The sequence below is a fragment of the Pteropus vampyrus genome, unplaced genomic scaffold (assembly GCF_000151845.1).
Source record: "Pteropus vampyrus isolate Shadow unplaced genomic scaffold, Pvam_2.0 Scaffold303, whole genome shotgun sequence".
Classification (NCBI taxonomy): Eukaryota; Metazoa; Chordata; class Mammalia; order Chiroptera; family Pteropodidae; genus Pteropus; species Pteropus vampyrus.
In genome coordinates this window covers 2,038,233-2,064,268 of record NW_011889084.1, presented here as the reverse complement: position 1 = coordinate 2,064,268, position 26,036 = coordinate 2,038,233, and the positions used below count along the sequence as shown (strand labels likewise).

At 47.1% G+C, this 26,036-nt stretch overlaps 1 protein-coding gene and 1 non-coding gene across 6 annotated transcripts in view; one reads left to right on the top strand and one right to left on the bottom strand.

Moving 5' to 3' along the window:
* The window catches only part of CRAMP1 (cramped chromatin regulator homolog 1), a 58,969-nt gene that overhangs the window by 18,348 nt on the left and 14,585 nt on the right, over positions 1–26,036 (bottom strand). For all 5 annotated transcript variants that reach the window (XM_011376850.2, XM_023521326.1, XM_011376851.2 and 2 more), the window contains 7 exons: positions 22,279–22,432; positions 16,786–16,869; positions 13,546–13,594; positions 4,956–5,041; positions 4,368–4,491; positions 3,209–3,290; positions 1,578–2,720 (listed from right to left, as the gene is read on the bottom strand). In XM_011376850.2, coding sequence (XP_011375152.1) covers positions 1,578–2,720; positions 3,209–3,290; positions 4,368–4,491; positions 4,956–5,041; positions 13,546–13,594; positions 16,786–16,869; positions 22,279–22,432 — 1,722 coding nt within the window. The remainder of the gene's footprint in view (positions 1–1,577; positions 2,721–3,208; positions 3,291–4,367; positions 4,492–4,955; positions 5,042–13,545; positions 13,595–16,785; positions 16,870–22,278; positions 22,433–26,036) is intronic.
* TRNAV-UAC lies at positions 8,861–8,933 on the top strand. Its single transcript has one exon. It is a non-coding gene; the product is annotated as a tRNA-Val (tRNA).

The following is a 26,036-nucleotide window of genomic DNA, read 5'->3' as shown; positions in this document are numbered from 1 at the left end:
GCAGACGTGCTAACCAAGACACTATGGAGCCACCCTGCTTTGCATTCTTTGCAATATTTCCAACCTGCTCCACTCTCCTCTTCAGTTGAGGCCAAGGCCACTATCTTAGCATTGCTGCCTCCAGCCTTCTCAGGAGCCGGTCTAGCTTGGCCTCCTCTACACTGGACATGCTCATATTACCCCATTGTCTCTCCTGATCCCTCCCCCGCCAAAAAAAACCCTCAAAAAAGGCTTTTAAATCCATCAAATCTGTCCAGTCACCCCAGTATTGCCAATGCTTGCCCACGACTCGCCTCCGCACCACTAAATCCAAAGGCGGCTGCTCACCCTCAGGCCTTGACTTACCAGCCTCTGCAGCAGCCAGCAGTTTCCTTCCACCTACCCCTGCTAGAGCCATCTCTCACAAGACACTGATTCACTTCACCAATGCTCCACAGAACACTTCTCCATGCAAGCGCAGGGGCAAATGCAAAAAAATGGAGAACACGGTGGGAGAGGCACACCGAAAACCAAGGCAGAACAGTGAAGGCACAGACCTAGTGTACCTGCCCAGGGAAAGCAGAATGTATGGTGTGTTCCCAGGGGCCCCTTGTACTTGGTTCTGAACATGAATCAGTGCTAGGGGGTGCACAGTGAGCCCGCAGTCCCAGCCTGTCATCTGAGGCCACTGTGTTTAGCTTCCTCAGCTGTACCTCCTGGAACCTGAGAGCCTCCAGGCTTCTGAACACTACGTACACACTGCTACTTCGGGACCAACCTGCCTCAGGACTCTGCTCTCTTGTGTCCAGGAGGGCCTAAGAGACTTTCCCATCAGTGGTATTTTCTGCCCCATTTGTGGCTTGGCTAATCTGCCTCCTGAGGTGGGGGTCAAAGGCCATGGCCTGCCTGGTGTGGCCTGGCCCTCCCTGAGCCATCGCAGCCATTCCCTGGAGCCTCCTGAGGAGCCCCAGACCACTTCAACTAGCTACCTCCTGAACAGATGCCAGCAGAGGTCTCCCCACTGCTGCCCCACAGAGCATGGCCCCACACAGCACAGACTATAGCCCCGGCATTCCATTTGCCCCCTCCTAGCTCCACTCCCTCCATTGATGCTGCAACACCCCACCCTCCCAGGACAGCCATTCTAAAGCACACCCTCAATCCTGTCACTCCTCTGCTGAAGCCCGCAGTGCTCCTGACACTTAGAGAAAGCTTGATTCGGCTCGGCTTCTGGCTGAGTCTGCCACCTTGCCTCTGCGCACTGTCCCCTCAGCCAGGAAACTCAGGGCTCAGCAGCATCACTGGAGCCTGGCAAGGCCCAACAAGCATGGCCCAATAGGCATGGCCACTGGTTGCTGCATGAGCCTTGCAGGACAGGGCCCTCACCTGGGAGGGAGCCGGAGCCCTGACCAGTGCTCTACACAGCCCCGCTCAAGAGAATGAAACATGGTCTAAGATAGCCTCTGGTGCCTGGGTCACCAGGGTCCCTGCTTCATGCCCTTCCCCCAAGGAGCCTTTGGGAGTCCTGACTGACTACCATGGAGCCAGGCTTATTTGCCCTCAGGGTGCCAGCAGGGCCGTGTCTGACTCTCACTCACCAGCCTGGGGTTGACCTCAGTGGAGATGAGCTTCAGGAGGCAGCTGAGGAGGCGCTGCTTGTGGAAGGCGGAAGGCGGGGAGCCGCCAGGGGCCTGGCCCTCGGGGTCCAGCACGGCCAGCCAGTCGTACTCCAGCTGCAGCTTGCTCGGCTTGCCCATCATGAGGTAGACTTCCGCCAGCGTCAGGCTCTCGGAGGTCTGCAGGTTCCAGCCCTCCTCACGGAGCTGCTGGGCCAGCCGGCTGGCAGGGACGTCCTTCGGGGGCTTGGCAACAGGCTGTCCCTGAGGAGGCAGTGGGTCCGAGGGGCTCGCCTTCTCCTGGGCCTCCTCTGCAGGAGGATCTGCTGAGTCTTTAGTGCAAACATCTGGCTGGAGACTTGGGCTGGGCTGAGGCTCAGGGCCAGGCAGGCCGCGGACAGGGGACGGAACCCTGGCACCAGCAAAGTCAGCTGCCTCTGCATTGCTAGGGGCGCGAGTCTCTGGGGAGGCACATGCCGAAGGCCGAGAGTCCGCACAGCGGCATGGCTCAGGGATAATGAGGTCCTGGCAGGACTTCATGTAGCGGGGGAAGGGGTCCAGGAGGGAGAGCTCATCCTCTAGCTCTGGAAGCTGGCCACAGGCACACGTCATGGCCCCAGGCTCTTGGGCAGGGACATCCCTGCCCTCTGTAGGAGCAGGCATAGGAGGCTTCTCGAGCTGTCCCCCAGCATCCTGGAGCCCAAGGGGAAGCCTGTCGGGAGCGTCTGGGCTGCTGAGGCTTGGAACCACCACCTCCGCAGGGGCACTTTCAGGGGAACTCTCTTCAGAGCTCTGTGAAGCATAGGTGGAGGGAGGAGGCCGCCCTCCAACCTTGCCCTCAGCACCGCCCCTTGGGCACTTCACCTGGCCTCTGGCCGTGCCCTGCCCGCTGTGGATGCCCAGGATTTGGGCTGGAGGCAGTGTGTGGGCATCCTTGGCATTCTGTTTGCACCGGCCACCCTCCTGCCAGTGCACCGTGCAGAAGGCCTTGGAGTGTACCACACGGGCCACTCCTGGAAGTGGGGTCAGAGTGCAGTTCTCCCCTGGGAACAGGTGCAGTGCCACTTTCTCCTGTGACGGCTCCACGAACGAGTCCTGCAGCTGACGCTCTGCAAGCGTCTTCCGCTGAGTGTACTGTTAAGGAATCACCTATAGTAATACCCATCCCTGGGCACCAAGGGCCTTGGGGAAAGCATGACCCAGGCATTTCCTTCTTTAGGAACTTCATCACTAATACATGCCCTCCTGGCTGGCGACTAGGCAGAGGTGGGAGATGGCCAAGACTGAGAAGTGTCGGGGAGTCCTAGGTCATTTCATTCAACCTGCTGGCAGGGATGCCTGGGCCACATCCCACAGGCCAGGTGGTAGCTACTCGCCACATGGAGGGCTGCTGTGACAGTTCGAACACTGTAAGGTCAGAAAAGGGGCTCATACCCAAAACTCAGGATGAGGGGCTACAGGTTTTAGTTCCGGTTCCACACCATCTCACAGCACAGCTGCTATGTCCCACAGAGCCCCAACGCAATCCCAGCGCTGAAATGCAGGACTCCATTCTCAGACAGCAGGTGCTGTGGAATTCGTGTGGGGGAGTTACTTTAGTAGGAAAAAGATACGATTCGCACTTCATGGAGCGCCCACTTCTGCTTCAAGAATTCAATGAGGCTGGAGACCTTCCGATGGAGCTCCACTATCATTCTGCAGGAAACAACAGACAGGAAGAGGGAGGCTGTTACACGGGAAGTGAACCTTCTAAAGAGCCCTGGAGGCTGCCAGCAGAAGATAATGCCATAAAGAGTATTGGAAGGGCACTAAGGAGGGGCCAGAGCCTTGATGTCCCAACAGAGCCACCGATTTCTTTTCTTAAAAATGAACTATACAGATACCTAATCAATGTACTGTATACTTGAAACTAATTTAAATAAATTTTTTAAAAATTAACTTTTTAAATTGAGAAACGAGTGACTCACACGAAGCTGCATGACAAAATGGAGACCTGTGTACCCTTTACCATGCAAGATCTCACACAGATACAGACCTTGGCACAACCCACAATCCTTTTCTATTTGGGTTCAAAACGAGGGGCTCTGGCCAGCCTTACTTAATTCTAAGAAAATAAAAACACATACAGAAGAAATGAAGCACTAACATACTACAATGTGGATGAACCTCGAAAATAATGCTCAGAGAGATCAGAGAGAAAGGATCACATAGCACATGATTCTACTTATGCGTAACGTTCAGAACAGGCAAATCTATAAAGATGGAAGGTAGACTGGTGGTGGCCAGGGACCAAGGAAGGAGGTTGCGGGGGAGCGACTATTTAGTGGGTATAAGGCTTCCTTTTGGCGTGATAAAAATGTTCTGGAACTAGATAGTGGTAGTTGTACAACACTGTGAAGGTACTCAATGTCCTGCCCATAAATCAGACACAAACCTTCAGGGAGAAGGTAAGAGAGGAATGGAAAGGGACTTAAGGGGGAAAGATGAGGGAAAGAATCTGTAGTCATCAACCTGTTAGCCATGACGTCTTTCTACATCCCGCTCTCGGCCCAAGAGACCCGTGCCCAGGTTTGAAAATGTGGCATGGTGTCCCCAAACCCCCACAGTCTGAGGGCCCCAATGACAGTGCACTACTCCCACATCCCTACGCCCATGTAACTTTGGAGCACTGAGTGAAATCTGTTCATTCAAGGGTCTCCAAAGGAACCCAAACACCACGCTCTGGTCTCATCCCTTGCAGCTAGCTCCCCCACAAACGCCAAAGCCAGTTACCTCAGCCTGGGGTTCTGGGCCAGGCTCTGCACACGAGCCCAGGCATGGTTGTTCCTTGGCTGCAGCTCTACAGGAACTCTCAGGGGCAGGCGCACTGGCTTCTGGTCCTCTTCGTCACTCAAGCCTGCGACAAGAAGGGGCTGTGAGAGCCTGGCATATGAACCGCCAAGCAAAAGGCAAAGCGCGCAGTCAGACAACTCAGAGTCAAGGAGGAGTTGTGGGCAAACGGCCCAGGAGGGAAAGCAGGGCTGGCGGAAAAGCCATGACTTGAGGACCTGTACCCAGAGGTGTGCCCATGTGGCTGCTCAGGCACCCTTCAAGCCAGAAGCCAGAGCATGAGGCCACAAGACGCTTCTGACACCACTGACACTCCATCTGAATGCTGCTGTGGCTCCTAAGCTGACCTTGATTTACTGAGTGGACACACACTGCTGTGACAAGGAGCTCTGGATCCAGGAGCTGACCAAAGGGTTAGGCAGACTCAAACACAGAGCCATAGAGGCAGACATTTCTAGCTTGGCCTGTCCGTTGATATATGGAGTAGAATAGAACACCTCTTGACCCCACCCCAGCCCACTTTCTACATACCGTCTGGGTCACAGAGTTTCTTCAGGGCTCGGCACATGGGTGCTTTGATCCGCAGATTTCTCCCTTTGTAACGTACTGTGGTGGCCCTGGGAAAGAGTTTTAAAGAAGTGCTGAGGCCTCTAAATGAACAATTACTCCCCACACAATGCAATATGGAAGAGCCAGTGCGTCCAATCCACACAGAACTCAGAGCAGGTGAGGACTCTGGCTGGGTGCCAGGCCTGGCCTCCAGGGCTCCCACCTCGCACTACTAAAGGGACTCCTGCCATTCACAGGCAACATGCCCTGCCCTCCTGCCTGGTGACTGGTGCAGCACCAGCTACTGTCCCATCTCGTGGAAAGCCCAGGACGATGGTGCCCCCATCAGATGTCAGATGGCACTCCCTTCTCAACTCTTCCTTGGGGTCTCTCAAGAGCATGTCTCAACCTACCTCTATGTGACCTCTCAACTGAGCTCTAGGTGGCTGCATCTCCACGTCAGGAACATCCCCTAGTCCCTCTGTAAACCACACTATCAGGGGCCTGGGGGTACTGGGCACTCATAGCCAGCAGGCAAGGGATATCATGTGCTTGTGCTCCCCGCAACTGACCTGCAGGCAGGCCCAAAGGCAGCCTATCACAGCTGTTGGTGACACTCTGAACACTGCTATGACTATAATTTATACAATATTAGAATTAAAGAAATACTATAAATGCGTACAAAAGCCAAAAAAATAGTTCCTTCTAAAACACACACTTGGAATGATGGAATGCTTTGGAAATACTCAACAAAGGTAGGTTGTTTTAAAAAATGGCAGTCAAGTTAAGTGTGGGAGAGACAACTATGAAAGACTGAGGGTGACCTGGAAGCACTCTACAGTCCCACTGCTATTTGCCCCTAAGCTCTTTTTCTATTTGAAAACAGAAATCACAAGTGATGCATCTTAGCTACAGCTTCTGAGATAAAAACAAGCCAGAACTCTAACAGTAGATTTCAGTCAAAGAAAAGGCCTTGGCTAGACATCCCAGTCAGTGGCTAGTGAACAAATGTAGATTTAAGTTTTATGAAAGGTCCTTTGGTACGTTGTTTTTATTATTGTGTTTTAACCAACTTTTCAACTGACCAACTCCCAGCTGTGACCCCAGGGAGCCAGCTCCCCCCATTCTGTCAGGAGGGGAGATTCAGAGAGGATGAGAGTCTGCGTGAACAAGCACCACACTCCACTGAGACCATACGCTTACGTCTTAGCCACTGAACTCAGGGGAGATGCAAGGTGCTACCCTGGAGGTGTGAATGTAAATAATATGGAGCAGGGCTGCAGGGGAGGGGGAGCAGGGAGGAGCATTTTAAAAGAATAGCAATGAAGTATGAAGTTCATTCTTAAAGAACCTCCTCTAATAAAGGGCTCTAGGGACAAGTGGACTTTCCTGCCCATCATCACTTTTTGTTACATCTACCCCAAACAAAATAAAACAGTAACAGGCAAGACTAAAAAAGCAGGTGGCACCTGTGTTTGTGATAATCACATTTTCCGTTAAACTGCTATTTTGCGACTTCCTTTTTTTTTTTTTTAAGTGAAATTGAGCTGCCCCCTTTTTATGACTAGATGATCATTCTGAGATTAAAATTTTTTCCCTTTTCTCTCAAATGGAAGTTCTATGAGCAGCCTGAGCCTGGAGCCTGCAGGAGGTAAAGTGCCATATTCAAGCTCACAGGAAGAAGGCCTCTCAGGCCTGGCCTTGGTCTCAGGACATGGTCCACACTCCCCAACCTCACATCATCCCCACAGCTGAAAGACAGGTGAGACTACTGACAGGCTGGGCGAGTGCTTCCCCAGGGCATGGGGGTTTAAGAGGTACTTTCTGCAGAAGAATCACAGCTTGACCTCCGATGTAATATAACCACATAGAGGGTTCTATCTGAACTCCTGAACTGAGTGTCACTCATTCTGACAAAACAGGCAACGGAGTAATTCCTCTATGTATGTGGGAGTCTGGCTTTCTGTTCTGAAAGATTTATTTTCTTCTATGCAAAGTTATTTGATAAATCTAATAAGCATGCTGCTGGGTGACTAATGTGGTAAGATTTAATTTTAGAGCTTTTCTCAATTCATTTACTCCTTTATCAAATTCTACAATTTTATAACAAAAGGAGAGTCACAGTTAATTGAAGATCTGTGTGAGAAGCATAGACAGAAAGTTGGTTAAACACTCAACACTTTTTGGTCTTAAATCAGGCACCATACTTAATTCCCCCTACCAATCTGTTTCCCTTTTACAGGCTTTTTGTTTTGGTCTTAAAAACTAATGTCTATTAGTGAAAAAATGGATACATCCATCAATGGAACAGAATTAAAATCCAGAAACAGATCTGCACAGTATAATTAATTGACCTTAGATGACGCAAAAGTAGCTAATGGAGGAAAGACAATCTTTTTGGCAGATGAGGCTGGGACAACTGGGCACCCATAGGCCAAAAAATGAAACTTAGTATAAACCTCACATCCTATACAAAAATAAATCCAAAGTAGATCATGGATTTAAATGTCAAACCATAAAACTTTATAAGGAAATAGACCATCTTCATGACCTTAGGTTAGGCAAATGGTTCTTACATACAACACTAAAAGCATAATCCATAAAAGAAAAAGATGCTGAATTTGACTTCAACAAAGCTAAACATTCTGCCCTGTGAAAGACAGTAGTAAAAAGAATGACAAGTCACAGGCTGGGAGAAAATATTTGCAAATCGCCTATCTGACAAAAGAAGACATGTGTCTAGAACAAAGAACTCACTAAACTCAAAAATAAGAAAATAAGCACAAGGTTTGAATACTTCACCAAAGACGACAGATAAATGGTAAATAAGCACAAGAAAGATGCTCAACATCATTGGTCATCAAGGAAATGCAAACCCAAACCACAATGAAGTACTACTTCACACCCAGTAGGATGGTTCAAAAGCACAAACAAACTGAGAACAACCAGTATGAGGAGCAACTGGAACTCTCCCAGGAAAGCAGTCTGCCAGTTCCTCATAGTTATGCACACACTCACCATCTCCTCCCCTGGGAATATGCCCAGGAGATGGATGTTTAGTCAATTATTCTCTATAAACAGCCCTTGTCCCTCTCTGGGGGATGGATAAACAGACTACAGAACAGCCACAATAGGGACACTACTCCACAGGAAAAGGCATGAATGAATCTCAAAGTGTATATTGTAGAGTGGAAGACACCAAACTTAGAAGGCCATATTCGGTATTATCCTGTTTAAATAACATTCTGGGAAAGGCAAAACTACAGGGGACAGAGAGCAGCTCAGTGGTTGCTAGGGCTGGGCATGGGGGAGGGAACATCTACAATGGGGCATCAAGAAGGAATCTGGGGGTGATGGAACTGTTCTGTACCTTGACTGTGGTTGTGGTGGTACACAACTAACTGTTTATTTGTAAAAACTCAGAACAGTAAGTTAAAGAAGCTGGTCTGAAAAGGCTACCTGCTATAAGATTCCAACTCTATGACCTTCAGGAAAGGCAACTATGGAAACAATACAAGATCAGAGATCGCCAGGCCTTAGAGAAGAGAGAGAGAAATCAGTGGAGCACAGGGACTTCTAGGGCAGTGAAACTATCCTGTAAGATCCTGTAACGGTGAATATAGGACACTGCCATTTGTCAAAAACCAAAGAATGTACAATACCAAGAATGAACACTAATTAAACAATGGACATTAGTTAATAATAATGCATCCGTATCTGTCAATCAATTCTAACAAATGTATCATTTAATACAAGATATTCATAAGAAGAAGAACATATGCAGAGGAAGGGGGTATATGGGACATCTCTGTACTCACTACTCAACTTTTCTGTAAATAAAAAATGGCTCTAAAAAAATAAAGTTAAAAAAAAAACTTGCAGGGGGTGGCTCCATAGTGTAGTGGTTAGCACGTCTGCTTTACATGCAGAAGGTCCTGGGTTCAAGCCCCAGTGGAACCATGGACCATACCCCGGGTGCGCCAGGCCCCAGGTGCATGCTGCAAGCGCATGGGAGGAGATGCCCCACCTTCAGAGATCCAGTTCTTAAGGGGAGAGGGCAAAATCCATAGATCATAGATTCTATCCAGGGATAGAAGCGGGGGGGGGGGAGGGGGGACAGTTAAAGAGGGGGAAAAAAAGAAAAAAAACTTGCAGAACCATACGGCAAACAGCAAAAAGTACGTGAATTAAAATACTAGATATTTAAAAATGGATGCGTACACCCTACCTTGCCCCCACATGGAACTAGAAAAATACTTTAACCCAAAACAAGGGGCTCGCCTGCTATCCTGATACTCTGGCAAGATTCCCAAATTCCAATGTGCCTAAAGAGAGGGTCCTGGCCTGACCTGGCTCTACTTCTCCCCTCTACCCCTCCCTGTCAGCAGGTCCTCAACACACACTTTAGCCACCCTAGCCCCTTGGTTCCTTTCTCACCTTGCACTCTCTATTCCTTTAGCCTGAGCCTCACCCACCCCTGCGTCATCCCAGCTCACCTTTTTCTTTAAGACTTGAGCCTAAATGTCATCACCTCCAAGAGGCCTTCCCTGGATACTCGGTGTAAGTTCCCTGCATCCTGACGGTTTCAAGATCACGTTCATCACAGGTTATTGTGCATGTGCCATACACACATACATGGGAAAGATGATCTCTGCTGAATGAACTTCATTAGCTGTCCTGCCCCTACTCTAACACCACTGCATATCCAACTCCCTATTCTTGATACTGGCACATTTGGGCACTCAGATCCTTCTAGAATGAATGAATGTGCCATGCAGTAGGCTTTCTGTCTCACATCTCTTTATGGCTGCAGGCAGAAATCTTCTCACTGAGCTGATGCTGTTTCAAACCTTTTCTCAGGTGTCTCAGCACCTGAGAGATGACAATGTTAATAGGTAGGGCACCTGAACCCAGAGCTGCCAGGTAAGCAGATGAGGACCCTAAGAGCTGGATGCGCCCATGACAGGTTCCTTACAGCTGACTCACAGCACATTCCATCCCAGAGTCGGCATTGTGCTCATCTACCACTGGTTAAAGTCCTGTAGATATGAACGAATTCCCCGTGGGCACTGCCTGAGCAGATTTCTGCTCCTTAACCACCTCTATTTTATTCACTATGTACTACATGAGGGCCACACAAGCTACCTTGACACCAAACTCTGTGAAAAAGAGCATCTAATTCTCTTCATTTCTACTGATAAATGCAAGTGAAGTGTATGCAGGTGGCTGCTGTGCTATTCTATCAACTTCTCTGATGTTCAAACTTTTTCATAAAATTTTCTGAAAGACTGAAAAAGCAGCCATCTTGCTTCTTGGGTGCATAAGGGTTTGGTGTATGATGCTCTTCTGTCACATTGGAGAAAGGAGCTGGCAGCACCTGGTACCAATGCACTTGTCTGCTTGGGTTCTGTCAGAGGGTCTCTGGGACTCACACTGAGAAGGGCCTTGGGCCTGGCCCCTGATACACCAGGGTAAGGACTGTGTGGGTAGACCGTTTAGAGCTACAGGCTGGTAAGGAGCCTGACAGGCAAGCACCCACGACGCCAGGAGGAGCGCTGTGCTGATGAGTCACACATAGACATGTAACATCCAGATTTTGCTCTGGCTCAGGGGAGGGGGAGTGTCGAAGCTTGCAGCCAAAGGGTGAGCAGGAGCTTGTCACTCAGGGGAAGGGCAGCAGTCAAAAGGAAAGCCCTGTCCCTCACCAGCACTCCTGAGCCCGCCATGTCGGACACAGTCATTGGTCCTAGAGAAAGAAGCAGGAGAGAAGCATAGGGTGTCATGCCCTCTGCTGGACACTCCTTGAGCCCAGAGCCTCTCTGGGCTCTGTCAAAGCCAGCTATTGCTGGTCCCTGAGCCCTGTAGCCTCTGGGACGTAATGAGGAATAGGTAGGTTCCTCTCACCCCATAACCATACAAAGGCTCCTAGAGAGTTTTGCCACCAGGCCTGACAGCATCCGCTCACAACAGGGCCCAACCAAGACTTAAGCCACATGTGTTACACTTTTATTGCTAGAAATACAGATAACTGCATTTTTATAACTATAACCCCATGGAGAAAACTTGGTCATAGCAGTTTAAAACTAATAAAAAGAATACCTTTCCCCAACATGGAATTTTTCTCCTCCGATCAAATCAAAGTACATTCTTGTTAAATAGTCAAATAAAAAAAAATATGTACGAAGTAGAAAGCAGGGGTGCCCATTTGCCCACGACCCCAAGAGAACCCTGGTATAACTCCTACTGGGGCCAAGCAGCCAAGTGAGCACCTGCCAGGCCTTGCTTCTGAAAACAAAAATGGAGACTGATCCTGCCCAGAGCCAGCTCTTCACTTTTTGACACCCCTTTGCTAGCATGATCACTGTTGTCACGTATATCTTCGCAAGAACGGCTCACCCTGATCTAATTATTTCCAAAAGCGAGACTGCTAGGCCAGAGGGTGTGCACCCTTATGGGTGGGATGAGTTACAAACTCAGTTTATCCCTGCTGTTTGCAAACACGACCAACAACAATGCTAAGACCTCTCCATCCAGTTGTAAAACGTGATATCAGTTTAATTTGCCTTTCTTCTTACTCTGAGCCTTAAGCAGTAGAAGTGGCACAAGGGAAGATTCTGGGAAGGCTAGTGGTGTAACATTTATTCCATTTCTTGATCTGGTGGGATCACTTTGTGAAAACTCACAGAGCTGTGCACTTAAGGTCTACATTTAATGTTCAGAGCTGTGAAGGTTAGTTATACTTAATGATCAAAGAAACTGCATTGTGATTCTGATTGCAACTACAAGTATCTGTCAATTAATTTAGGGAAAGCAGACGTCTTTACAGTGCAACATCTCTCCATGCCATCAATATGCCTTATCACCACTGACACAGACCTTGATCTGGCTGAGGTAGTGTCTGTCAGGTGTCTCCACTCTATGCTCCTCTCCCCTTCCTATACTGTCCTCTTTAGAAGTCCCGGGGAGCAGCCCACACTTAAGGAAGGGGAACTACCTACATAAAAACTTAAAAGTAGAGTATCTATATAAATTATGTGGAATTCCACATGGGAGATTTATTACCTCGTCCTCTATTTATTTATGTATTTATTTATTTATTCATTCAATCATTGATTTTATTAGTATGGACTCATGTAAATTTATGCTTTATCTAGTAAGGATTCAAAACACATGCACAATGCAGACGTTCCTCCTGAATCCCTGCTTGTTCGGAACCATCCCTCCATCATCTCAACTGAGGCTTCACCGAGGCAGCTCTTTTCTGAAACTGAAGAGTCTCAGCTCAGCTCTTGGGTTTATCGGTACCTTCAGACTTACAGCTCACAGCCTTCTGGCTCTCTGAGTTCCAACAGCCGCTTAAACCAACCTGGCCATTTTCAAACTTATCAAGGCATGCCTTCCTCACATTCCTGATCAGTCAGGAGGCATCGGGCATGCATGTCTCTCCAGACACCAAGGAGACAGTCCCACATGCTCCTATATAATGCCCTCCTTTCTGTGTTTTTGCAAAAAGTAAGACAAAGCCAAGCAAATTCACTGCTTTTCCATCAAACCAGCCCCAAACGAACCCTGAGCACCAAGCAAAGGGCTGGTAACACCAGCTTACCCACAGATTCTGGAGTAACTGAAATAAAAGGTAGAGTGAGACTTGTCCTAAAATTGCATCACCGGGTAAGTGCTATATATCCTGTGGTAACTCTCTTGCCTGCTGGTGAGATAATAATGTCAGAAACCACCTCAGCCAAAAATCTTTCCCTTCTTAACAAGGTTTCTCAGGTAGGCACAATATCACATGAATATCCTAGATTCTAGAAAAAAACACAGCTTCCACTTGATAAGTGCAGGGCAGGTGTGAGAGTGGAAAGGAAGATGGGATGCTGAAGCTGCAACAAACGAATGGGGTATGCGCGTGACAAAAAACCCACAAGGATATGGCCAGTGGCCTCTCTTTCTACTTGCCTCTGACCATACCCCACACATCTCTGGGAAGCTCCCTTTGACCAATGACACCAATTTTTAAGGCTACCTGCATTCCCTGACGATTGGAGTGAATCACTGCTCTTTCGCACAGTGGTGATACATACATCCTAGTGACTATCAGGCCTGGCTCCAAACGGGTGGCAGTTCATAGATACAAAGCCTCGAGAATCCAACACGGGCATCTGTAAGGGCAGACGCTGGGCTGGACCCAGAGCAGAAGCGCACACAGCCGGCCCCACCTAGCAGGAGCGCAGACCTGAAGGACAGGCTCGCAGGCCATCCAACCCCTGGCTATTGGAGACAAGAACCAGAGGTGCAAAAGGCAATGTCCTGCAGATACAGCAGAGGCCAGTGAAGACTACTCTACTCCAGGGAGAGCTCAATCTACAAGGCAGCTGGACTTTGACCAGCAGAGATCTTGGGTGGTGGGTGGGTCCATCCAAGACAAGGAGTGGAAAGATCCAGGAGAGAGCACAGAAGCTCTGGTGGCATAGTGAGAGGGACAGGCAGATATTTCCAGTTCTATATTTCAGAGAATAATGCAAACACCCGACAGGAGCAGGTGGTATCTCACAACACAACTCATACTTACCCAACCTGAATGAGCTCATTCAACTTCGTGGCATTCTTGTCGTCCATACCTTTAAACAGAAAAAGAAACAGATGTGACCTTGAAACAGGAGCAAAACTGGTAAAGATTTCCACATAATTATCTTCAGTATAGAATCGAAATACTTTACGAAATATCTAAGGTCTTCCAGCATAAAGTCCCTTACTGAAGGTCAAAACAAGGTGTCACCTGTGCTAACGGTACTGTTCTCACCTGTATGTCCTCTCCGCTCATGCAGGGACCACTACCTGCATCAGCACAGCCGATCACTCCGCCCAAAAACTCTTCACTCCGTCCAAAAACTCTTTCCCAAATTCTTGCCTATGCTGAACCTCCACTGGTGCCTAACTGCCTAGTTCAGAGATTCTTTTTTCAGGGTAACCACTGTGCCCTGTGCACACATCTCCTGATGGACTCTTGTGTTACCTGTGGGCCCACCTTAGTCAGCTTTGAGCCCCACACTCCTAGGTCTGCTGAATGACGAGTCAAGAACCTGAACATTTCCTCAGCCTTCCCGGTACTTAGTGCTGTCTTCAGGAAGTGTGAGAAAGCAAGTATAGTAACCAGGTAATGGGAGAATCTAAGTAGTTGGTGTTTGGGTGCTCACTGAAAATTCTTTAAATACTTCTACATATTTTGGTGAAAAAAACAAAAACAAAAACAATAAGCCACAAACACATAGCCAGGCTGAAAATCAAAGACAAGGACAAAAACTTAAAACCAGTCAGAGGAAAAAACACATCCCTCTCTAGAGGAACAAGGACACAGATGGCCAGTGACCTCTCACCAGAAACAGTGCAGGCCAGAGAGAGTCGAACATCTTTAAAGTGATGAAAAAAAGAAAACATCAAATCATAATTCTACACCCAGCAAAAATATCTTAAGAAGGAAAACTAAATAAATACTTCAGATAAATAATAACTACAAGAATTCATGGCCAGCACAATTGTACAACAAGAAAGACTAAAAGAAGTTCTGCAGGCTGCAAGAAAACAGTACCAGACAGAAACAGGTCTTCAGGAAAGAAGGCAAAGCCCCAGAGAGGATGAATGTATAGACTTGTTCATTAAACAAGAGGTCCCACACAGCCCTGCCCTCAGACAGGCATAAATCAAACGAGCACACATCAGTAAAAGTGGCAGTTGTGATTCTGCACGAAGGACGGTTTGGAGTACTGAGAATGTGTAACACTGCAGCCCAGCTTGTCATGAAAGTTCGTGGACAAGTGAGCTGAGATTAAAGGGTAGGCAGGAGTTCACAGGGCAAGGGAAGAGAAGGGCCCGTCATTCTGTGTCTAGCAGGCAGGAAAGACAGAAGCCTGGGTGGGTGGAACCACTACAACTTTGGGGTTTGAATCACCAGATGGGCACTGTCCAAGGAACTGCCCTTCAAAGAAAAGCCATCTGAACAAACCAGTGAGGACTGTGGCAGCTGCTGTCCCTGCATTACCCCGTCCCAACACTAGTGCTATGGCAGATGGAATAAGCACAGAAAATGTGTCTGAGTGCTCAGGAGGTCAGAGCGTGCTTTTCAGAAAGAGCTACCACTGAGTAGAAGTGGCTCCTGTGTATAGGACACTCTGCGGAGGCCACACGTTGAACAAGCATGTCCTTCTCCAAAAAGATTCATGAAACAGCACAACAATGTCCCAGCACATGGACCAGTGGGTGGGAACTCAGCGGGAGAAGCCCCATTAGGAAGTATGTATGTATGTGTGTGAACGTGTGAAACTGATGTGCAGCTAGGCCAAAAGGGACAACCAGGCATCGCCAGGAGGACAAAGGCAGCTGATCCGGAGGGACGCCTGGCAGGAAGATGAGCTGAAGTCCAAGTGCAAAGGCCCCTTGGGTCAGGAGGCTAGGTGATTCCCCAAGGGCAAAAGAAAACTACCCAAGATCATGGATCCCAAAAGACTCATGTGGAGTCATAGATGGGCTGGGAAGCTCTGGCTGAGCAGCTCATACATGGCAGGGATGCAGGAAGGGCCATAGCATCATCGCCAAAGGAGGTGATGCCCAATGCGCTGACATGACCAAAAGCATTTTAAGACAGAAATAAGGACAGAGAAGGGGAAGCAGAGATTCAAGGGAGGTGGGATCCTAGAGCTCCCCTCAAGAGACCATTCAAAGCAGGAGCTGGGGACATTTACAAAGAAGACCTCAGACTATAGGGAAGACAGGGGGCAGGGAACCAGGATGCCTGTCCCATCTGGAGCCTCTTAGGCATTCTTGCCTGTTTCAGGAGAGGGGAGGTGACCCAGCACAGGCCAGGCATGCAGAGCAATCAGTGAATAGCTGTCCTCTCCACCCTTCTGATGCTTCCATATCCCTAGCCAACTGCCCACTCAGCTGTGACATATTAGTGACTGCTAAGATGATGGCTTTTGATCATCTCATATGATTTAATTTAACCTTCAGGGTTGCCCTGTGGGTGTGTGCTCTTCCAATCCGTGTGACAGGCAGACAAGTGACACCTGGAGAAGTAGAAATGCTTCTTCTTGTGGTCATACAGGTGACAAGGTAGGAATGTGAGGCCCTGGGCATGGGTGCCCTGGGAAGGCCAGAGCATCATCTACATCTAAAGGGAATCAGTCACAAAGAGACTGTCAGAACAACGCAAAGGGAGGGGCCTGAATCCTTCAAAGTACCAGTGTCACAAAAGACAAAAAAGTGGGAGATGTTCCAGGTCAAAAGACTTAAGGGACACCACAGCTACAAGGAGAGCAATGTCCTCAACTGGCGTCCAACTGGCATGAAGGAACGTTCTGGGAAATCTGACTATGGGCAAGATATTAGGTAAGACTGTGGTCCCTAATAAATGTGAAATGCAATAGGTGTGATATTAGGGTTGTAGGTGTGTAGAAAATCCAGGCTGAGGGATTTAGGGGTGTGCTTGGATGTCTGCAACTTACAGTCAAATGGCTGAGCAGGAAAAAAGCAAGCGTGTGGAGGGGGAGAGAGTACACACAGAAAAGTGGCCAATGTTACCTATCGAAAAATCTAAGTGCAGGTATGTGGTGGTCACTATCTTCTTCATTTTTTCTGCACATTAAAATGTTTTCAAGATGAAAGCTAGAGAAAACAGAAATGTCCCTGGGACCAAAGACTCAACAGTGCCAGGACAGCAGGTCCTGCCAGGAGGAACCGTGAGTGCACTGTAGAAGGCCACATCACTTCCGAAGCCACCAGCAGGGCTGGGGCAGTACCGCTGGCCCGTACTCACAGCCCCCGATCTTCTTGCGCAGCTCGCCGTAGCAGATCAGACCATACAGCTCCTGAGACGACTTCTTCAGCCCACGAGAGAACACTGAAAGACAGGAAATAAGGCTTCAGAAGGGGAAAAACGGCCGTTCAGAGGCTGGCCAGCCCATGTGCATAAGAACAGTGCTGGCGCAATATTCAGCACTGCCAATTTCTTGGTTTTGATCATTGCACCTCAGCACAGTAGAACGTTAACATCAGGGGAGACTAAGCAGAGAGTCTACAGAAACATGGTGCTGTGTTTTGTAATTTACAAAATAAAAAGTTAAGCAAGAAAAAGGAGGGGTTAGAAAATTAGTCCTAACAGGAAGATGAGTGGGCCCCAGGAGGAGAAAATGGGACTTCCAGCACAGGCAGCTCCCATGGAAGTGGGATATGATCATCACTAAATTTGTTATCCACGTCTCTCCACATATGCAGTATTTGCCTGAGTTCCATGTGAGGTGGGCAGCCCTCACATGGAACCAGAAAAGCTGACCTGTCGTACCTCCTCTTAACGGATCTGTGCGGCCTGGTGCCAGACCAGAGAGGAACCATGGCTTGAATGCTAGAGACTCCCAATACCCATACTCCCTTGTTCCTTAGTAACAGGCCCAGTTATATTTGGGAAGCAACACATATGGGTAAGGCAGCACATGTCCCAGCCTGCCCTGTGGCTAAACATGACCACACCACTAAGTTCTGGCCTTGAGAGTGAGAAGTATTGTGGGTCTTCTGAAAGTCTCCTTAAAAGACTGATTTGGGCAGAAATGTGTACCCATTTCCTCCCGAGCTGCTGCCTAGGGCCATCTTGTTGATGGTAAGGTGCTAAGGATGGCAGAACGGAAAGACAGGAGGACCTGGATCACTGATTGCCCACCCTGGACCACATACTGCAGGCATCTCTGACATGAGAGAATAAATCTTCACTTGCTTAAGCCACTGCTATTTGGGGTTTTTGTATTATATGATGCCAAACCTAATCCTAACAGAAGCACAGCTTAGGCAACTTTTAGATCATCTCACAGAGCAGCAATCAATGTCATTTGTCCTTCACCCTAACAACTATTCTCTCAGAGACCCCTTTTCAAAGTCATAACATTTGGCTGTGTATGATTATAATGGGAAAGAAAAAAAATATATATATATATATTAGCAAATGAAGAATAAAGTTTTGTATAAATGATCTAAAACAAGGAATCTGAACCTTGGACAGGTTCTAAGGAGCGTGTGACTCTGCCAACATTCCTGAAGGTTCTTCTGAAAAAGATTCACAACTCTCATCAGACTCTCACAGGGGAACATAACTCAGGACACTTTAAGATCCACTATTCAATGAATAAATAAATGTGGTCTATCCAGACAATGGTACATTATTCAGCCATAAAAAGAAACGAAGTTCTGACACATACTACAACCTGGATGAACCTGGAAAACACCACGTTAAGTAGAAGAAGCCAGACACAAAAGGTCATGTATTATATGATTCCTTTTACACGAAATGTCCACAACAGGCAAATCCATAGAGACAGAAAGCACACTGTGGTAGTCAGGGGCTAGGGAAGGGGCTGCGAAATGGCTGGACAGTGTCATGCTCTGATGCAAATGTTGGTGTGGCACAAAGAGGCAGGTGGGCTTAAAGAGGTCAACTACTGCCACCAACTTGGAGACATTATGAGGACCTACTAGAGAACCTTGGTGGAGACATCAGCTCAACAGAAAGAAGGCACTTTTCATGGGGTCACACCAGGACACCATTAGGAAAATAGATTCACAATTATGAGACACAAAGAAGGTAGAAGATGGAGGGGACAGAGAGAGGGAAACACAAGCCACACTGCAGAGAACAAAGGACACATGTTGGATCTATCCCACAGAGCTTGCCATGGGACCGAAGTGCAGTGTGAGAACAGAACCTGACAGTGGCCAACTCATCCACCCTTTATCCCACAGTTGGATAAAAGGCCTAAGAGAAATAATGGGGATGAGGAGAGGAGCTTAGGAGATTGTTTAGCAGCGAAGGTTGACAAATACTTAAAAGAAACATTCCTTTAAGTCACTTCTGAAACCTATGCAGGAAAAAGCCTGGGTGTGGTGGGCCCTGGGACATAACCCTGACCTCTCAGAACAGCAGATGAAACCTCGTCTGCCCTGGGAACCTGAGTGTCCCCCCGGTGACACTGCCCACTCTGCCTGTAGTATGGGTGTGCTGAAAGGGCGGAACATGCTAGATCACAGTCCAGGAATCATCTCATCCCTCTCTCCACACTTTATCACCAACAGATTCTGAATCTTCTCACACACTGGTGACCAAAGTTTCTCACTGGAAGGGAGCTTTTTCAGACTAACCAAAGTGGATGAAGGACCTATTCTCACAGATTAACCTTAAAAAATATGCTAAAGAACAATATGTAACAACAGCAACAAAAAAATGTAAAAGACAACACAGAAAAAGTCAAACAGCTAAAACTCATTCTTGCGTGCCACCCTGGAAGGTAAGGTGTCTGTGATGACAGATATTAACAACAGTCTTGGACTCAGTATGATCCGAACGAGTGTTGAAATTTCAAATAATCAAGTGATCTGAGAAACACTGGCAGCTACAGCTGAGCACACGAGCACACACACAGACTCTGTACTGACAACCTGTGGAAGAACAAAATGTACTGACTTGCCCTAATACGCCGAAGCCAGTGGAGAATGGTCATGCGGACACTGAAAGCAAACAAATAAACAAAACAGTACTAGTGAAAGATTTGCTAAGTCAGATCTAAGAACTGTCCCCGAAACATGGGTACTGACAGTCCATTTCTGAGGTTCCCTAGAAACAGTGACGATCTCTCAAAAATGGGTATACTATTAGAAGGTCAACGCGATATTCTGTTTGTGTTGTATTTTCTCTATAAAGACACCTGGCTGGACTGCAGGCCCCTCCTGCGGGAGGAACTAGAGCTAGGGTAGGAAGCCCTCCTCCACAGCAGTCCACTGGTCAAGTGTAGTATAACTCTGAGACACATGTCGTTTGCAAGGAGGATACCCATGAGGTAACTAGTGGAAGGCTTTGAAGCAGAAAAGATACCTTAAAAATACTCTTGAGAAACGAGCATCTTACTGACCAGAGAGAACTTTAGTGGGACCAAAAACTCAGCAGAAAAAAGGCACCTCATGTGGGTCTTACTGTGAGGTTGCTATGAGTGGTATGCACTCAACTGCCAGGTGCCCCTTCCTGCCTTTGTCAAGGACAGAAGCAGATGTGAAATAGGGCAAACAGCAGACAGATACCCAGGCCAGCAGGCTAGACATCGATCCTCTTGGAGGACAGACAGCACTCATGACAAGACACAATGAGACACAGAACACCCATTTACACAGACTTAGTTATCTCAACCATGTGAATTTAGCTGAAGAAAGTACTTCTGAAGAAGAATGCTGCGTGAATAAAGATGTCCACACCTGCATTATTTAAAAACACTAGAAGTGGCAAGAGGAAAGGTAAAATTTACTCATTTACAGATGTCAGTTCAAAGAATTAACATTGAATAAAAAACACATGGGGACATTCTATGGCAACATGAAGAAGTGGTCTGAAAATATTACATTTACGGAAAATATTACATTAAGGAGACACTGGCCATGACTTGAAGCTTAGCTCCTTTGCTTATTATGTAGGCGGCTTGGGCCAAGGCCTCCATCACTGAGCTGAGGTTTTCTCGTCTGCAGTGACAATGATGGCATCTCCAGGGAAGAGAATGTCACATGCTTAAATGACGGGCACAGAGCAGACCCCTGGTCAGATGGCAGTGGGGACAGAGGAGGATTCAGGGAAGGTTTCTGGGAGCACTGACACAAGAGCTCAGTCTTGAGAGGTGAATGGACTTAGGGAGAACGACATGGTGAAGTAGCAGGAGTCAAGGCACAAAAGAAAGTGCAGGTAAGCTGCAGGGTGACCCCATCTTGGGAGCAATGGCAGGTCAGGATGAGTATGTCAGGAGAAGTATGTCAGACGTGGGTCTTGTGGGGATGAGCTCTTTGGAGGGTAGGTTAGGAAGGGCAGAACCAGAGCACTGGGGAAAAGCGATGATCTAGAACAGGACCATGGGGGACCAGGCAGAAAGGACTGGTCTGAAAAGCTCCAAATGAGACTCAGCAAGCCTCTGACTGGCAGAGGGGCAATGTCCATGAAGATTCAAAGGAAAATATATTCAGGGGTAGTGTCAGCTAACAACAGTGATGGCCTGCAGCTTGGGCCCCTGGTTCCTCAGGGCTCGTCGCTGGCCAGGGGAAAGAAAGGATTTCTCCAGGGCAGGGTCGGCGAACTGGATGACTCCCAAGCTAAATCCTGCCGGAGGCTTCTTGTTGTAAGTTTTGCTGGAACACAGTGACATGCATTTGTTTACATTGTGTCTACAACGAGCTAAGACAGCAGAGTGAAGTCATTTCAATAAAGACTGTAAAGCCCCAAAGCCAAAAATACTTACTATCTGACCCTTTAGAGAAAGTGACAGCTTGATTCAAGCTCTCTGTGTCTTTCTAAGGCTGGAAGAGAAACCTCTGGACCTGGCATCCTGATGGATTAGCCCCAGTGACACTGATGTGCATTGGCTGACACACTTAGACCTGGCCAGGAGAACATCCAAGGGTGGGATGAAGAGAGAAACTTGGGAGGAACTGAGGGCCGCCATGGAGGGCTCACAGCACAGGTTCAAGGGGAGGGGAGTAATGTGACCAGAGCTATCAGTTATTCTAGATCAGAAGTGATATTATTTGGAGAAATGTCAGAAATAAGTGAAGTCAGTAGAAGCAAATGTCTAGAGTGACTGAAGCTGGAGAAATGAAAAATAAGATTGAAGAAGGTGGAATTGAGGACTGAGCGGAAGGAATGACACAAAGATGCAATCCTCCTGACACTCTGTGACAGGAGGGGGCAACTCCTCTGAGGACAGAGATGTGAATTAGGACACTCTAAGCCAGATGTCAGAACCTCGCCTAGGGATAACCTAGACATATGAATTAAAGATGGGACTATGCAAATCTGGATTCAAACACAGACGAGAACTTTGGGAAAGCTAGCCTTTCCCTCCTGGGTGATGTGTGATAGGCCCTGCCCAACCCTAACCCCAACAAGCCCCCACTTGGGACAGAAGGACTGGAGGGGTCCAATTCTGGTCTTTTCTTGACTGTGGTGCCCCTCTCTCCCAGTAGGGGACATAGGCCCACAGCGAGCCAGGGAACCAGACACCACAGGCACTAAGAGCCATCAGAAACAGATACAGCTTCCTCGTAATTCAGCCTGACCTATGGTTACCAGGCGTGTGTACCACCAGCCCAAGCGCCACAAAATAAGGACATTCCAGGCCACGCAGCTGGGCAAGAACGATGCCAGAGAATGTGTCCTGTAGGTGTGCGAGAGCCCGGCTGCTGACCAGAGCCCAACCCTGCATCCTAGGCTCCCCAAAGACTGAGCCTCCATGCTCACCGTTATCGAAGTCAATGTACTTGGTGATCTTGTGCCATGTACGGTAGTAGAAGTGTCGCACCTGCTCCTTGTTCTTCACCATGCTAGCAGGCTTGCCTTTCTTCTTGTATTTGAGGGCTATATTGTTCTGGATCGCCTCAAAGTCCTTTCCATGCTAGAAAATAAATTCATGGTAAAAATACAGGTGTTAAAACAAGGCAATCTTCTGTATGATGCAGACACTTGCAGAGAAAGAGGACCTCTGTGGTCAAGCAAGTGTCTTTCACAGATCTTATTTGTGCATTAACTTCAACCTCGCTTCCCTAGAACCTCAGGTTTTAATCAGAATAATAGAGAAGCAATGAAAACTCAGAATAGAACTGTCGCAGCACGTGGATATCAAAGAAGCAAGGACCTTGGAGCAGGATAAACATAAAGCTTATCACTCAAATGGTTTAATCTCTGGAGTTCTTTAGAGAATCTGAAATGAGACGATTCTGGGAAGACAATCATCAGAAGACAGAACATGACAATAAAGGAGCTCAGGGGGGTTGTATATCTGGCATCTTAAAATACAACAATATGTCGACTATTCAGAAACACCCTCATTGCTTCCATCGTACAAAATATACTCTATATTTGAACAAGGATAGCAAATTTGAACATTTAGTAAGAGAATCATGCAGAATATGCTCAGAATACATCTGTGGACCGACCATCCCTTCCTTCAACATCTCCATGTAAAAACTGGGTACATCTTAGATTTTCAGAATAAAACTTATGTTCCACAGAACATAGTCAGCATCTTTGCTGTTTCAGGTACTGCCATGAGAACCTATTGCTGATTCTCTCAGCAGAACCAAGCCAATAAGAAGTACAGAGAAGGGCCTAGAGGTAATGGCACCCCAGCAGCAACAAGTATCCTTAACTTCTAAATCCCACTTTCCGAAAAAAAAACCAAGGCTCCTTGCAGAAATGGATGATCACATGTCTGGGGCAGGAAAAGTACCAGGTAAGTGTGGAATATCAGAAGTGAGGAAGTGCTCAAAGCATGACAGGACCATGTTGAAAGGGCACAGAAGCCAACATGAAGAGGCTACCAGTGGCCAAATCTACAACAATCTGGGCAAGAAAATCAACAATAATAAGAATGGATGATGACTTATAAAATAGCCTAAATGTCCCTGAGTCCATACAGATATAAATAAATGAATAAATACATAAATGGAGAGAGCTTTTCCTTATACTGGGTTTCCAATTAATAAATGTAGAAATAATAGAGTCAGAAGATCATCACTGAGCAAACACCACAGTAACAGCTGTTTCAGCAAAGACACTGCAATAGTGGCTAAACTTAGTGGGAGAAAGAGTGATGAGAAACAGGGTGTCTAAGTAGTTTCAAAGTTAAACAAATGACCTGGCGGTGGAGAACCTGGGAGATGCCTCCAGAATGCAGTGATCACATTCACACCACCGGAACTGAGATAGATCGCACCCCACACTCTGGACAGGATGCTCCAAAGATGGCACAGCACTCCTATGGTGTTCTTGACAAAAATGCAAAATATAAACTGAATCATGAGGAAGGCTCGGTAAGCCCAAAACGCGGGGTGTTCCACAAACTAAAAGCCTAGGTAGGAGTATTCAAAAGTGTCAGTCATGAGAGAACAGAAAAAGAGATGGAAGACCTGTCTCAGGTTGGAGGACTTAGCAATTGTGACAACTAAATGCAATGTGGGTTCCTGATCTAAAAGGGACACCCATGAGAACACAGGCTTAACCTCGGTAAGGCCTGCAGGTCAGTGAGGTGTGGTACCTACACCGAACCTCATCTTCAGGTCACACTGCAGTTACGTGAACACTGGGGAAGCAAGACCAAGGGCAGAAGGAATTCTTTGTACTCATTTTGTAACTTTTTCTAAGTCTGAATTGTTCAAAAATTAAAAGTTAAAAAATAAAACACCTAAAAAATTAAAGCTTATTTATCATTTCAAAAACTACCACAATGTTAGGTAAAACATAAAAAGGCAAAGCTGCACCTGAAATGCCTTCCTCTAGGGTCCAGCTCAGATGCCGCCTCCCCCACAGAACTTCCCTCGGCTCCTGATCAGAATGGTGACTGAAACAATTCAGCCTCCCAATTTTGCAGCTGGAGTAACAAACCAAGAGAGGTGAACTGACTTACCAGGTGAGGACTAGAATCTGGATTTTGTGACTCCTGATGCGGCGTTCTAAAACTATGCTGCCTTCTGAATTCTAGTGCCATTTGTTAGTGTTTGCTTTCTGATGGTCCAACTTTTTATGTGCCTGTTATATCTACCAAATTTGACTGTCAGCCCCTTAAAGGGGGACTTCTTTGCATTTCTAGCACAACCATAGGGCTCTATACTTAGACGAGCCTTTCAGCAATCATCAACCACACACAGGATGCTGGCCTTGTGTGTGGCTGTATAGTAGAGGCAAATATAGACAGATGGACAGACATGAGAAGGGAAAATGAAAAATTGGCAATGGGCTTTGTGAGGAACCACTGCTGAAATGGAGTGGGACTCTTGTCTCTGGGAAGTGTCTGAAGCAGGAGAGAAAAAGCACAGAAATGTCACCCAAAGTTTAAGAGGGTATCAGACAGAGGCCAGATGACATCGTCAGGTTGAGCCAGCCCTTCTCTATCCCTCCTAGTCATGAGAGTCACTCAACCCCCCTTGTCCCTTTCTGCTGCTCTGAGCTGGGTTCTTGTCACTTGAAGCATAGCTAAATCTGACTGTGTGCATCAAAAGGCAGGGATGACTTGGACAAACACTGCAGAAATAACATTTGCAGAGCAGAGGCTTTACCCCATATCTCACAGTTCAAAATGTTCACAATCATCTATGCTTCAACCAATCAGCCATACATCAAGATCCTATCAGAGTTCCATTAAGTTTTGGTCTGACACACATAAAACATACATTTGTTCTCTCGTTCTCTCTCATTTTCTCTCACACACACACAAAAAAATATACACACACTCATGCTATTTGAGATACATAGTACCAATAGCAAAAAGCGTTAAGTAATCACAACAGCCAAATATTATTATTAATCTAGGGTTTCAGGTGACTTCAAAAGAAACACCTACCTGGCAGAAAAATTAGAAAAAGAAGGCTAGCCAACGAGAAAGGAATGAACTAATCCACCTGAAAAAAGGTAAGGGCAGGTCATTCATGGGAATTCTTCTCCTCCTATATTTAATAGACAACCACATCTCCCATTGCTTTCTGCAGCCAAATCCCCTGCAGAGACCATGTTCTCCCCAAGAAGGGCCACAGGAAAGCAGTAATAGTCTTGGGTTAGAATCCACAATGGTTGCTATTTTAAGAACATTCCAGGAATCACAAGTCTTATAGGCCTAACAAAGAGGCTAAGGAAGGCAATTTGGGTATATAATCTACAGAAAAACAGCCTCTATACTTTTTAAAACTGTCAAAGGGAATAAAAGAACACATTTGAATTTATTTGAATGACTCTGCACCTACTGGAACAAGCCTCCTGTGCATACTTCCTTCTCTCCTTGGATGACTATGTCAAACACTGACATGTGGGCCTTCTCCACCCCGGACTCAACCATCAGCCCCAGGAAAGAAAACCAGTCACAGGAATGTACAGAATCTACACTGAGTTCTAGTTCTCTGCCTCCATTTAGCAATCTCCTTTTCTGGTCTCTCCATGATTACTTCATGGTTTCAATTCCAAAGCCTCCTTCCTTTATGAGCCTGTTTCGCAGGCAAGGCCAGACTTTT